Source organism: Monodelphis domestica, chromosome 8 (genome assembly GCF_027887165.1).
Source record: "Monodelphis domestica isolate mMonDom1 chromosome 8, mMonDom1.pri, whole genome shotgun sequence".
NCBI lineage: Eukaryota > Metazoa > Chordata > Mammalia > Didelphimorphia > Didelphidae > Monodelphis > Monodelphis domestica.
The window spans coordinates 10,819,015-10,832,842 of NC_077234.1; the positions used below are offsets into that span (position 1 = coordinate 10,819,015).

General features: G+C 36.0%; 1 protein-coding gene across 4 annotated transcripts in view; it reads right to left on the bottom strand.

The window, feature by feature from the left end:
* The window catches only part of FARP2 (FERM, ARH/RhoGEF and pleckstrin domain protein 2), an 85,995-nt gene that overhangs the window by 51,311 nt on the left and 20,856 nt on the right, over positions 1-13,828 (bottom strand). For all 4 annotated transcript variants that reach the window (XR_008914271.1, XM_056808604.1, XM_056808603.1 and 1 more), the window contains exons 3-4: positions 5,552-5,656; positions 4,585-4,627 (exon numbers count right to left, since the gene is read on the bottom strand). Coding sequence is in view for 3 of the 4 variants with exons in the window: in XM_056808604.1 (XP_056664582.1) it covers positions 4,585-4,627; positions 5,552-5,656 (148 nt within the window). In the remaining variant the exon portion in view is untranslated. The remainder of the gene's footprint in view (positions 1-4,584; positions 4,628-5,551; positions 5,657-13,828) is intronic.

Here is a 13,828-nt window from a genome sequence, read left to right on the forward strand (position 1 = left end):
AGCCTCACAAAAAATCATGAGGAAACCATTAAGAATTTCTATTCAAAACAACTTCAAAATAAGATCTCTTAAGAGTACATCTACCAATATGCAACAAGACATGAATGTAACTATGAAGCACATTTCACAGAAATGAAAAGAGTCTAAATAAATGGACAAATATTTGCTCATCAATATAATAAATATGACAATATATTAATTTACTTATTTGGGGCCATGTCACTCTAATTATTGAGACGATACCCCCTAGAGCAAGACAAAATATTAGCAAATTCACTTGGAAGAACTGATGATCCAGAATCTTAAACAATAAGAAAAATTAGAAATCAAGGGACCATCTCAAACTAGAGCTCAATTGATGAACATCATTATCAGATATCAAACTATAAATCATCAAAACTATATGTATTAATTAAAAGCCAGAAAAGTAATTCAAGAAACTAGTTAAGAAACAAACAATTGAATCAAGAAGTTTGTAAAATCAAGAACATAAATTACCAGGGAAAAGACTCCAATTTTGAAAAGCAAAAGAGAAAGCTATTTGGCAGAAATCGAGTTTAGAAAGAGACCCTTAACCTAGAGACTGTGGAGCTGATCTATAATATTTTGATAACTATTTCAACATAACTAGTTTCCTTTGTGAAACTTTCTGTTTAATTGTAATGCATCTAAAAATATTACTCTGAAAAGTAAAAAATACCCCCAAAATTAAGAAATCCAGATTTTGAATAGTCACTATACCATAAAAAGTTCAAACTGGATACAAACCCAAATATACAAGGTCATACCAATTAAAAAATTAGAAAAAAGATCAGATACTTTCATATTTATAGTCAGAGGAAGAGATTTTAAGCAAACAAAACAAAGAAAATTACAAAAGACAAACTAGATTTGACTCCATAAAATTTTATGGTTTTTTAAAAAATATCAATGTGAATAAAAAGAAAAATAGTAGAGAAAATAGCCTCATCAAATATAAATGACAGAGTCTATTAGTCAAGATATAAAAGAAATAGAAATATTTATGACATTAAGAGCCATTCCACATAATATATGACTGGTGAATATGAGCAATTTTCAAAAGAGCTTCAAGGGCTTAATGACCAAATGAAAATATGTTGTAAAACAGTCAGCATTTATTAAGTGCTTAATCTACATAAGGCACTGTGCTAAACCTGAAGGATACAAAGAAAGGCAAAAAATAAATAAACCTAAAATGTTATTCTTTCTAAGGAATTCCTGGGTCAGCCTAAGGAAACGAAATCACTAACAATAAAAGAAGTGAATGCATATGAAAACCACTCTAATGTGTCACTTTACACAACATAAACTAACAACAAAAAAAGATGGAAAAAGTCAGTATTGGAGGGACCAAAGTACTGATTCATTGTTGGAAGAGCTGTTTGGTAGCCCAAGGGTGCAATTCTGTAGTTCAATTTGGAATTATTGCCAAAAAGTGACTAAAATGTGGATATCCTTTTGATTCAGCAGAAAGCCAAAGACAGAAACAAAGGTTCAATATATTAAAAAATATTCATGTAGCAGTACTCTATGTGCTAGCAAAGATCTAAAGACAAAATGAATACTATCAACAGGGGAACAGCTGAAAAAGCTATGGTATATGAATGTAATGATTTCTTTTTCTGCAGTAATAAATGGCAAATATGAGGAATTCAGAGAAGAATGAGAAGATAAAGAAATAATATTTACAATGACTGCTGAATAGTGGAAAACTCCATGAAGGTACCAGAGAAGGTACTTCCCAACTTATGGCACAGAAGTAGAAATAGAATATACTAGAATAAAATATATACATGATTAGCCATCGGGTCGTTGACCCCTGATGAACTAGGGCTTTGCTCACCCAGCATGTGAAGACTGCTTCGGCGGAACAGGCAGAAGAAACCAAAAAGAAGGTTCAATGGCTGAGAGGGCGACGCAGCAAGGCACTGTGGAGTGCTTAGGGTATGTTGGAGCACAAAAGACAACACGGCCATCCAATGCAGCTGAGGAAGTCTCCAGGTGTAACAACTTTTCCTGCCACTGGACCCAGGCTTCCAATGCCGAGAGAGTGGGACTGTCTCTGTGCATTGGCTTTTCCACTTAAATCTACAAGCACAGGTGTCTTTGTGCACAAAAACGCACAAAGACAATTGTCTTCCTCGGTTCGAGAGACAACCAACCATACACTAGATATTTTATTTATTTTTTTATGTAACAAGGAAAGGTTTAAGGAGAGGAAGAATGACTGGCATTAAAGATGAAGGGTATCAATAAAGTGCTTGAAAAAAAAAAACTATCTCTGGCCCATTCATTCCTACACATCCAGAAGTTGAAATTGCAATGGATTCGAATACTTCCTAGCTTTGTGACCCTGGGACAAGTCACTTAACCTTGTTTGCCTAGCCCTTGTCCTTCTGACTTAAAGTGTTACTAAGGCAGGAAGCTCCTCTCAAAAAAACACACTTAATGTTTGTTTCAAGTCAGAGAAGTGTACACAGGTATCAACCTAACTTAAATTGTTTTAAGCTGATTGTCAAACATAGTTGAAACACCAAAACTAGTTATAAAAGCCTACAGAATAAAGAAAAGTCAACAGAAGGCCAGTCATTTCTTGATTATCCAATATCATTCATCCATGGAAATTTAAATTTACATGGGTTTTCTACCTGAATCTCTGCACCTCCCACACATGAAAGCACTTGGTAATGTTTCATTAATTTCTTTTCTTTTTTTTTTCTTTTAATCCTGACTTCCTGCCTTAGTAACACTTTAAGTCAGAAGGGCAAGGGCTAGGCAAACAAGGTTAAGTGACTTGTCCCAGGGTCACAAAGCTAGGAAGTATTTGATTATTAGATTATATTATATTAGAACCCAGATCCTCTTGTCTCCAGGCCTCCCTCTCTATCCAGTGAATCATCTAGCTGCCTCTCACATTAATAGTGGAAAAAGCAAAACACAAATAAAAGGTAAATCATCTTTTGGTTCAAAAACAAACTGAAATTACTGTTATCAGCTGCTGTTTTCTTCATATCTGTATCATCCCTTCACTAGTGTTCATGACTATACCAGAACAATTCCAGAAACTAATGATCATAAAAGCATAGTCAGCTTTTAAAAGGACAAAACTGTGGGGTAAATAACTTCAGCAAGATAGTGTACAATAAGTCCAAAGATCCCAGCTTTTGGAAGAAAAACTCACTATTTGACAAAAACTGCTGGGAAAATTGGAAAACGTATGGAAGAGATTAGGTTTAGATCAACATCTCACACCCTATACTAAGATAAATTCAGAATGGGTAAATGACAAATATAAAGGGGGAAATTATAAGTAAATAAGGTGAACATAGAATAGTTTACCTGTCAGATCTGTGGGAAAGGAAAGAATTTAAGACCAAGCAAGAGACAGAGAACATTACAAAATGTAAAATGAATAATTACATTAAACTGAAAGTTTTTGTACAAACAGAACCAATGCAACCAAAATAGAAGGGAAACAACAAATTGAAAAAAAAATGTTTATAACAATATAATGACAAAGATCTATTGTACAAAAAAAATCAAGCCATTCCCCAATTGATAAATGGGCAAAGGACATGAATAGGCAGTTTTCAGATAAAGAAATCAAAACTATTGATAAGCACATGAAAAAGTGTTCTAAGACTCTTATAACTAGGGAAATACAAATCAAAATAACTCTGAGGTACCACTTCACACCTAGCAGACTAGCCAATATGGCAGCAAAGGAAAGTGATAAATGTTGGAGGGGTTGTGGCAAAGTCAGGACACTAATACACTGCTGGTAGAGTTGTGAATTGATCCAATCATTCTGAAGGGCAATTTGGAATTTTGCGCAAAGGGCTTTAAAAGATTGCCTGCCCTTTGATCCAGCCACACCAGTGCTGTGTTCTACCCCAAAGAGATAATAAGGAAAAATACGTGTACAAAAATATTCATAGCTGTATTCTTTGTGGTGGGAAAAAAAAAGAGGGGGTGTCCATTGAATGGGAAATGCCTGAACAAACTGTGGTATTTGATGGTGATGGAATACTATTCTACTGAAAGGAATGATGAACTGGAAGAATTCCACATAAACTGGAAAGACCTCCAGGAATGGATGCTGAGAGAAAGGAGCAGAACCAGGAAAACATTGTACACAGAGACTGACACATTATAGCACAATCGAATGTAACTGACTTTGCTACTAACAGCAGTGCAATCACCCAGGACAATTCTGAGAGACTTATGAGAAAGAATGTATCCACATCCAGAGAAAGAACTGTGGGAGCAGAAACACAGAAGAAAAACATGTGATTGATCACATGGTTCGATGGGAATATGACTGGAGATGTTGACTATGAATGATCACTCTAATGCAAACATAATGATATGGAAATAGGTTTTGAACAATGATACATGTAAAACCCAGTGGAATTGCTCGTTGGCTCCAGGAGGGAGGGAAGGAAGAGGAGAGGGAAAGAACATGAATCATGTAAGCATGGAAAAATGTTCTAAATTAATTAAAGAAAAAAAGGAAAAATATTCTAAATCAATCAATCAATAAAAGGACAAAAATGAACTTACTTTGTACTTGCTTAATGATAGGTTTTGTTGGTTCAAGCCAAATCTAAAGAGGACCAAAAAAAATTAAAGCTCAGTCTTAAACCATACTTCCTTTGTCACATTCATTCAGCAAACCAATATTATTCATAATCTAGAGGAAAACATGGTAAAGTTATCACCTCTCAGCTTTTTTCTTTTTTTAAAAAAGTCAGATTGCATTATGACAGAATAAAAGGGGAGACTACTTTTTGCTGGATAAATTTAAATCTTTTTAAAAAGCCTGATGGACCCAATGTAAGGAAAATCTCTTTTGTTGGGTGGAGCCACCCAGAAGTATCACAGCTGCCTGCTTGCCTTGAAGGTAGCAGTTTCCTTGTCACTTGAGGTATTCCAGAAAAGCCTGGCGAGACCACTGTGGGAGAGGTGGAAGGGTAAGATGATAGGGTTAGGATCATTTGTCAGGGAAGATGTAGAGAACATACGTGTCAAGATGCAGGGATGACTCAGAAGGTCCTTTTAACTCTAGAATTCTGGGTCACTGAAATATTTTCATCTTTCCTACTAGATTATAAGATTCTTAGGAATTTTTGTGTCCCCCAAGCTCTCTAGGACTACATCTTGTACATGGCAGATACTGAATAAACATCAGTTGAATGAATGAACAAATTAAAGGGTCCTGAAGTCTGCCCTTGAAGGACATTCTTAAGGGCCCTTCAGTTACCACCCCCACCCCAGATATACACACATAACATAATTATCTGAAATTTGTCAGTCTTTCACAATTAAACACAAATTATTTGGACAGAATACATCTTTTACAAAAAGTTTCTTGTTTAAAAAAATTTCACAATATATTTTCTAAAATAAATGCAAGCTGGTAGGTAGGAATCTTATCAACATCAAACTATTTAATGTTATATGTTTTTCAATTCTGTATCATAGCATTCTAACATTTTTCTAAAAAGAAACAATCATATGCTTTACATACCCAATAAGACTGTACATTCTGGAATTCCAATCCAAAGTAATCTGATTCAATCAAATTCAAATGCTTAAACACCTCTGTCAGCAGAATCTGGCCATAGCATTTTGGCTAGAAAAATAAAGGCGGGAGGGGGTGAACAGAGAAGAAAATTATGTCATTTTAGATTAAAAAAAAAAAGAAAAAGAAACATTTTTTGTAAAGCTGTGGAATTAAGCTTCTACTTAACACACAAAACTTGGCTAAATTGGTGTGTGTGTGTGTGTGTGTGTGTGTGTTTAACTTGGCAACAATATATATGGCAAATGATTACAGTGTCACAAACATAAGTTTGTGGCTTTAATGGAAACTGAGACCAATTTTTAAAAATTTCAACACTAAATTCAAAGAGTTTGTATTTTTACTGAGATTTTTTTGAAATTCCAAAATGACATTTACTATTTCTTTCTGATAAGAGAACAACTGTGGGGTGTGAGGCTGGTCCATTCCTCTGGGCCATTAGCAATCTTTGACCTGGAATCCCCAGCCTACCTGAACTGTGCTGAAGGAGGAGGCACAGACCGAGAGGCCACCATCCATAATGACGTAAGGAGCGTGTGTGGATCAGGAAAGTCATATTGCACACCCAAAGCATCCCAGGCTCATCCCTCCATTCCTACACATAGTAGGCACTTACTAAATGTTTACTGATTATTCTGCTGACTTATCAGCAAGGCTCTCTCATCAGAAGCTTCCTCCAATCATCCCACTACGTCCCAAACTGCTCCTGCCTTCCCACCTATCTCTCTGCACAAGGCAAGCTCACTGGCTTCCCATTAGCCATTCTTCTCATGTTCTCTCCCCTACAGAAGAGATACTAAGGGAGAAATTCTCATCTGAGGACACAAAAATCAGCTACTGACAATAATCTACTGAGATCTTTGGGAAAGGCCTGCTTATAGGCCCTGGTGAACTCAGGGGTTTTTTTGGTTTGTTTTTCAATCTTTCAATAAAGTTTTGCTTCTTCTTTCATTTTGTGACCTACAGGTCTAAAAGATGAGTTAACATACTGAGGTCAGTTAGTGATTTTCCCAGCTTTTCTTATGGAAGCAATATAAACCACAGAAGTGAAATAGTCCGGAGCCCCTCATTCCAATGGCACTTCCTACTCAGCTAATGATCTATTCATCCTGCCTCAAAGCTCTCTTCCCCTCTTCTCAACTCTCTCAGTTGAGGGTCTATTTTCATACTTCTCTGGAAAAACAAAGGTCTCTTCTTTCCCTCTTCCTCATCTCATATGACAAGACCTCCTCTCTCCCACAATTCCTTTCCTTACTGAGTCTCACAAAAATGGGGCCCTTTTCCTTTTTTTTTAACACCTCTATAAGAATCTTTGATCTTATCCCCTCTCTCTCCCTTACCCCTTATTGCCTTTTTCACTTATCTTTCACTGGGTAAACACACCTGTGTCCCACCCTCCCTGGACCTAAACATTCGCACTGCCTATCAGTTTGCATTCTTCCTCCACCTCTCAGGTAATCTCTTTGAGAAAGCCATCTACACTCAATGCCCCCAGTTCCTGGCACATTATAATAGCAACTAATATTTTAATAATGCTTACCATGGGCTAGGCGCTTTACAAATAATCTCATTTGATCCTCACAACTCTAAGGGGTAGGTGCCATTATTATTCCTAGTTTACAGATGAAGAAATTGAGGCAGAGGTTAAGTAATATGCCCAGTTGTTGTTCTTAAGTTGTTGTATCTGTCATGTCCTTATTTGGGGTTTTCTTAGCAAAGATTCTGAAATGGTTTCCATTTCCTTCTCCAGGCCATTTTAAAGTTGGGGAAACTGAGGCAAGCAGGGTAAAGTCACATAAGAGTCTGAGGCCAAATTTGAACTTGGGTCTTCTCAACTTCAGGCCCAGTGCCTCTTATCCATTGTGCTACTTAGCTATCCCATAACCAAAATTATGACCAAGGTTTCAAGCAAGGCACTGAGTATTTCAGTCAATTTCTACATTTGTTATTCTTTATTTTCCAAAAGGTCATTGTCCAGACTCTTTCACCTACACAGTCCCTCCTTTATCTGTTTCCTACTGCTCTACACCCATCTGCCACCATCATTGGTGGTAGACATCCTGCCACTGTGAGATTTAACAATTTGGGAACCAGATATATTCACTTAATGCAGTCAGAAAATCTGGTTTAATGTAAAATCCAGTGGAATTGCGCATTGGCTATGGGAGGGGGGTGGGAGGAGGGAAGGGAAAGAACATGAAACATGTAATCATGGAAAAATTTTCTTAATTAATCAATATAATTTTTTAAAAAGGCAATCTGGCTTATTTTATGAAGAACCAAATTCTAAAATTTCTTGGATTATTTAGTACAATTAGGAGGAACACAAAACGAAAGAAACATAGTTATGTCACCTGATTTACTTAGACAGTAACAACTGGGCATCCAATTTGGAAGTGATTTTCAACTGTTAGACTACAAACTAAATTATAAGCAATAACACAAAGTTACAGGTAAAACAGGGTTTTGTTCTTGTTGAATAATCCTATTTTTAAAGCTGTTTAGTTCATCTAAGTTGGGACATAAAGTATATTGTTAAAAATGTTACATTTACAAGAGTGGCCTTAAATACAAAGGACAGGCTAACAAAGTGTTTCTTTATTCTCTGTCTCAAGCACTGTGGGAAAATTCTTCCTGGGACAATTTGATTTACTTCTTCAAGTTGTTTATTACATGTGCCCATTTCCAGTTCATTTGCCAAAACAGAACTCCTCCATCCACCAAAATTCCAACTCCTCCTTTTTGAGCAAAATTGGAAATTTCTCTCTCTGCATGAAATGATGCTATGTAATGCTTTTCCTTGTCCATTAACTCAATCACTCCATGTAATATAAGCTCCTTTTCTACTAGGCAATTAAAAAAAAAGTTTTGAGGACCAAGAAGCTTGGACTGAACACATATTTGATTCTTTAAAAGGTCAGCAGCATTTCTGATGGCATTTCACTCTCTATCTGGGCATCTTCCAAATCTTTAATTCTTAGAGTCCTAATGTGCATGATGGCAATGTCTGACCTCAAAATGCCATTCAACAAGCCCACAAAGACAGCTGTAGCTAGATGATGCTGAAATACCCAGATGTGGTCACTACTTCAACTTATGGGAGAAGAAATACAATTAGAGGCCTTCCCAGGTCCCATTTACCCTGTTTTGGGGATCTGGAAAGAAGGAATGCTGGGTAAGATGGAGTTGGGACAAATCTTTATTTAGGTCACACCGGCCTGCTTGTAATCATAGCTTAAGCATAACCAGTGTAATGCAGAGCAATCCATGGCTGGAAGAACAGTGAGAGCCAGAAAGATAAGGCCTAACATCTCATAAAGCAGGAATCATCAAAACCACTTGCTATTAGTTTAAAAACACAAAAGTAGACCAATGAAACAGAGTATATGAGGAAGAATGAGAAATTTTAACAAAATAATTCAGTGTTCATTAAATCTAAAAACATAAATTACCTAGGAAACAATTTATTTGCCAAGAATTTCTGGGAAAACTTAAAAGCAATCTGGCAGAAATTGGCTTAAACCAATATTTTACAACACAAATCACAATGAATTCAAAATAGATATTGATTTGAATTTTCGAGGTTACATCACTGAAAAATTAGAAGAGAAAAAAAATCATACCTTTCTCAGCTATGGATAAGGAGTGAATTCTTAACAAAATAAGGGATATGAGGCAATTATTAAAGAAAAAAAGATGATTCTAATGATAAGAAACTGAAAACCCTTTCCAGAATGAGAAGAGTATCATTTTTGGGGAAAAAAAAATCTCATAAATATTTCTAATAAAGAACTGCTATATAAGATAAACAGGCAACAGAAATCTAGGGATCTCAAAGTCATTTACTTCCTAATAGGTGCCAAAGAAAATGAACAAATAGTTCTCAAAAGAAGAAATTATTAACAACCACATGAAAGAATGCCTCAAATTACTAATAGAAAAATGCAAATCAAAATAACCTTGACAATGATGGGAAGTTAGTTTTGGAGGGATTGTAGCATACCAATGCATTGTTGGTGGACTTAAAAATTGATCTACCACTATAGACAGCAATTTAGAAATATGAAAATAAAGTGGCTAAAAACATCCCTCCTCTTTGATCCATCAATTCTGCTGACAGGCATGTGCCTTAAGGAAGAACTGACAAAAAAGAAAGGCTATATATTCATCAAAATATTTACAGAGACACTTTTAGTGACAGCAAATAACTAGAAACAAAGCAGATGCCCACTGACTGAAGGCTAAATAAGGAAATGCTAAACAATCTGTGGTACACAAAAGAAATAGACTACTTGTGCTCTATAAGAAACAATGAATATGATTAATGTGTCAGCCAATAGTATTTAAGTTTCTACTATATGCTCCAAGTAGTATGCTAGGCTCTGGACAAAACAAATTAAAAAAACAAAACAAAACACCTAGTTCCTACCTTTAAGGAGCTCCCAGTCTAATGGGAGGGACAACACATGAACAGCTCTATACCAGCATTATAAAGACAGGATAAATTGGGGCCAAGTAGTCTCAGAGGGAAAGTACTAAAAGATTAAGGAGGGCTGGGAAGACTTCTTACATGAAATAGGACTTTAGTGGAGATTTGAAGAAAGCCAAGGAAGCTGGGGAGAATCAATGAAAATATTGTGTTTGGGAGATGGAATGACACGTGTGGGGAACAGCAAAGAGGCCCATGTCAAGGGATCAAATAGTTTATGATGGAAGTAAGGTATAAGAAATCAGAAAAGCAGGAAGGGACTAGGTTATGAAGGGCTTTCAAAACCCTTTATGGGTAATAAGGAGCTAAAAGAGTTTTTGTATGGGGGTGGGAGTGGGGAAGAGGGACCAAACCTGTACTTGTTTTTTTCTTTTTTTAATCCTTACTTTCCATCTTAGAATCAATACTGTGTATTGGTTCTCAGGCAGAAGAGTGGTAAGGGCTAGATAATGGGAATTAAGTGATTTGCCCAGGATCTCACAACTAGGAAGAGTCTGAGGACAGATTTGAACTCAGGACCTCCTGACTCCAGACCTGGCTCTCAATTCACTGAGCAATCCAGTTGCCTCCCATACCTGTACTTTTAAAGATCAATTTGACTGAATGTTCAACTGAGGCAGGGAGACCAAACAGACTACTGCAGGGGTCCAAGCATGACATGACGAGGTACCATAACAGGTTGTTGGCTAATGTGTAAAGATGAAGTTAGAGTTGTGACTTTGAGTCTAGATTTAAATGATTGCCAAATAAAATTCCCAAGTCAGTCTGGAAATTTATGGTAATTTAATTAATATAGAGGGAAGGAATTTAAGGAGAAGAGAGAGGGAGACGAAAAAGAGTTAATTTAAACTGTTCCGGCTCAGGCTGAGCCAGGCAGGAGTTAAAGGCCTTGGCCAAAGGGGCCTCCCTGAGCCCATGGGAAAAGGAAGTCAGTCTTATCAATCACCACGAGACTGTCTCAAGGAAGCTGTCTGAGTGAGCTCCTCCAGGCTGAGTTCCAGGATCGAACTGGTGCCCAGGCTGCTCACAGGAAGTGATCAGCCAGATCCAACTTTCTGGGGAAAGAATTTTTGAGAGACAAAAAAATCCGAAATATATATACCTTTCACCCTTGTTTCTCCATCTTTAAATTTTCACATCTACCAATCACATCAAATGCTTTCTCCAGGACTGCCCATACTTTTAGTTCTCACATTCTTTGATTAGTTTATATCTTTTGAGCTACTTCACACTTCTTTGTTAAGGTCACCTTTTGTTAGTTACTTGACCTTTTTGTGATTAATTTAACCTTTATAGTTACTTAACATCTTTTTGTATTAAGATCTAAAAATAGACTTAGCTTAAAATTCTAGCTTCACTATAAGGTGAGAACTAAGTACCTTCATTGTTCAATTAGAAGATTACAACTTTATCTTCCCCTAAAGTATATCTAAGTAGGGTAGAGTAATGTAAAGTATTACAAGACATTCCTGATTCTGTTCAAGAGTGTCTTCATTGTTACAAATCAGGAAATAGCTAAATCATTCTAAAGTATGGTCTGAATAGGGTGGAGTAGTTTTAAAATTCACAATCCTCAGGCCTGAGGTCTGAGGAAGACTAGTCTCTCCAATGGGTCTTGTAAACCTACCAGCTATGAAATTACAAGTTAGGGAGGAATAGAAAAGAGAAAAAGCAAAACCAATGTTTTGCTAGGCGCACTGACAAAAAAGCCAAATTAGGGGCAATCCCTTTGGCATAAAAGTGTACATTTACAATAAATGCTCAATCAAACTTCAGTTCAATCAATCACATCCAAAGTTCATTCTTGATTTTCTTGATGTAGTGTAGGTTTTCTGACATCTTTCTGCAACAATTCATTCTCTGGATTTAGGAGTTGGCAAGCTTCTTCCTTGAAGATCTTTTCTTGAACAAAATTTCAAAATCTTGGATTTTTATTAAAATACAATCCCCCCTGAAGTGGGTGTTAAAAAACATCCAGTTCAGCTCAGGATGCAATGTTGAGTTATGGGGTTGTATGAGTTAATTATCAAAAAAAAGAGAAAAACAACCAAAAACATAAGGAAAGGAAAAAAATGGAAAGAAAAAAGAAAAAAATTCAAAATAGACCCTAATTTGGGTTTAATAAATTTCTAACAGGCCCTTATATAGGTCCAATTTAAAGTAATTTCTATCCCACAAGTCTGTAGGACAGAATGCAGTAATATTTCACTTATCCACTTGCAGCCAAGACTATAGGAAGTTGCCATAATATAAGAAAGAAAAAAAAAACACTAGAATTTTATTTTTGATAGGGAAGTGTCATTCCCTGGTCTGATTTTTTTGTCATTCTCAGGGATATAGGGAGCCAGGATGATAGTCAAACTTTGGTACTTGTCTGAGTACTTCACAAAGAGTGTAGATACAAGGAAGTCCTATGACTTAACATATGTCAAGCATCGCAACCTCGAGTCTCACACTAGTCTTTCACGTGTGCTCTTTTTGGCACTATTCAAGTTAAGTCTGTGCTCCTTGTTTTTTATCCAATTTTCTAGAATCAGACACAAACATTAATCACAGTCCCATGTCATTTTATCAATAAATGGCAGGTTTCCACAGTTTAAAGCTTTTGGGTATGCATTGATATTATATCATAGATATTATATTATATTATATATATATATATATAAAACTTATATTACTGCAGAAAAATAGTATTAATTGTATGTACCTTTAGTATAAGAAATGAGAAAAAAGAAAAAAAAATCAAATATTCTAACCAAAAAAAAAATAAGGGGGAAAATCAGGAATTCAGTGTGTTCCTGAAAACAGTATCCATTTGTCTATGGATTATTATCTCCAATGCATGTGATAGGATGCAGTCAATCAGTCTCAACAGAAGATGCTCTTCAAGCATTCACATGATTTTACTAGTAACCTCATTTTCATTTTCCTGCTCAGCTAAGCTCCCAAACTCCAAGATCCTTAAGGATCTCAAAGGGCACACAAAGCAGGCACTGATGATTCATTGTCTCAAGTCAGTGCACCCTTCACAATCTCCAACTCCATCAACTAGGGTGAAAGCCAAAGTGTGAGAGGTCATGTTGAGACCATGCCAGGCATCTTCTGAAGGAAAAGACTAAAGTCTCAGCAATCTTTCCCTTGGTTTTCAGAGGGTGACTGAGGTAGAGAAGTTTACAGCAATATAGTATACAGTACAATGCTTTCATATAATAATCTGACACGGGAAGGTAAGATTCGAGTTAAAAAAAAATTTTAGTTTTAATAATTTCATTTGCTATATAGTATTTCTGGTACTACAGATTTCATTTGTTAGGAAGAATGAATAGTCTGAAATGAATTTTTTTTTTAAAAATTGAGATGTTAGCACAGAATTTTAGGTAATTATTAGAGAGGAAAAATGTTTTGCATGTTAACCAGTTTTATTTTGTATACTGCATTTTACTAAAGTTCCTTAAGGGTTACTGTGTTAGGAAAAGTACATATTATTGGACAATGTTTTGCTATGAAGAACTGTATGAATAAGTGTATTTTCAGCAGTCTCTAGCAAAATATCACAGTTTTTGGTGGACACAAGAACCTATCCCCTAATCTCCCATAGGTTCAATTTATCAAAATTTGTGTTTTTTACTTCCCTTTGTTTTCTGCAAAAACTGCAAAAGTTGGGGACTGACTGTATTTGATTACCATTCTCAGAGATACCCTTCCCAAGTCCAGGGGTGGCTGCAAAATTGGTT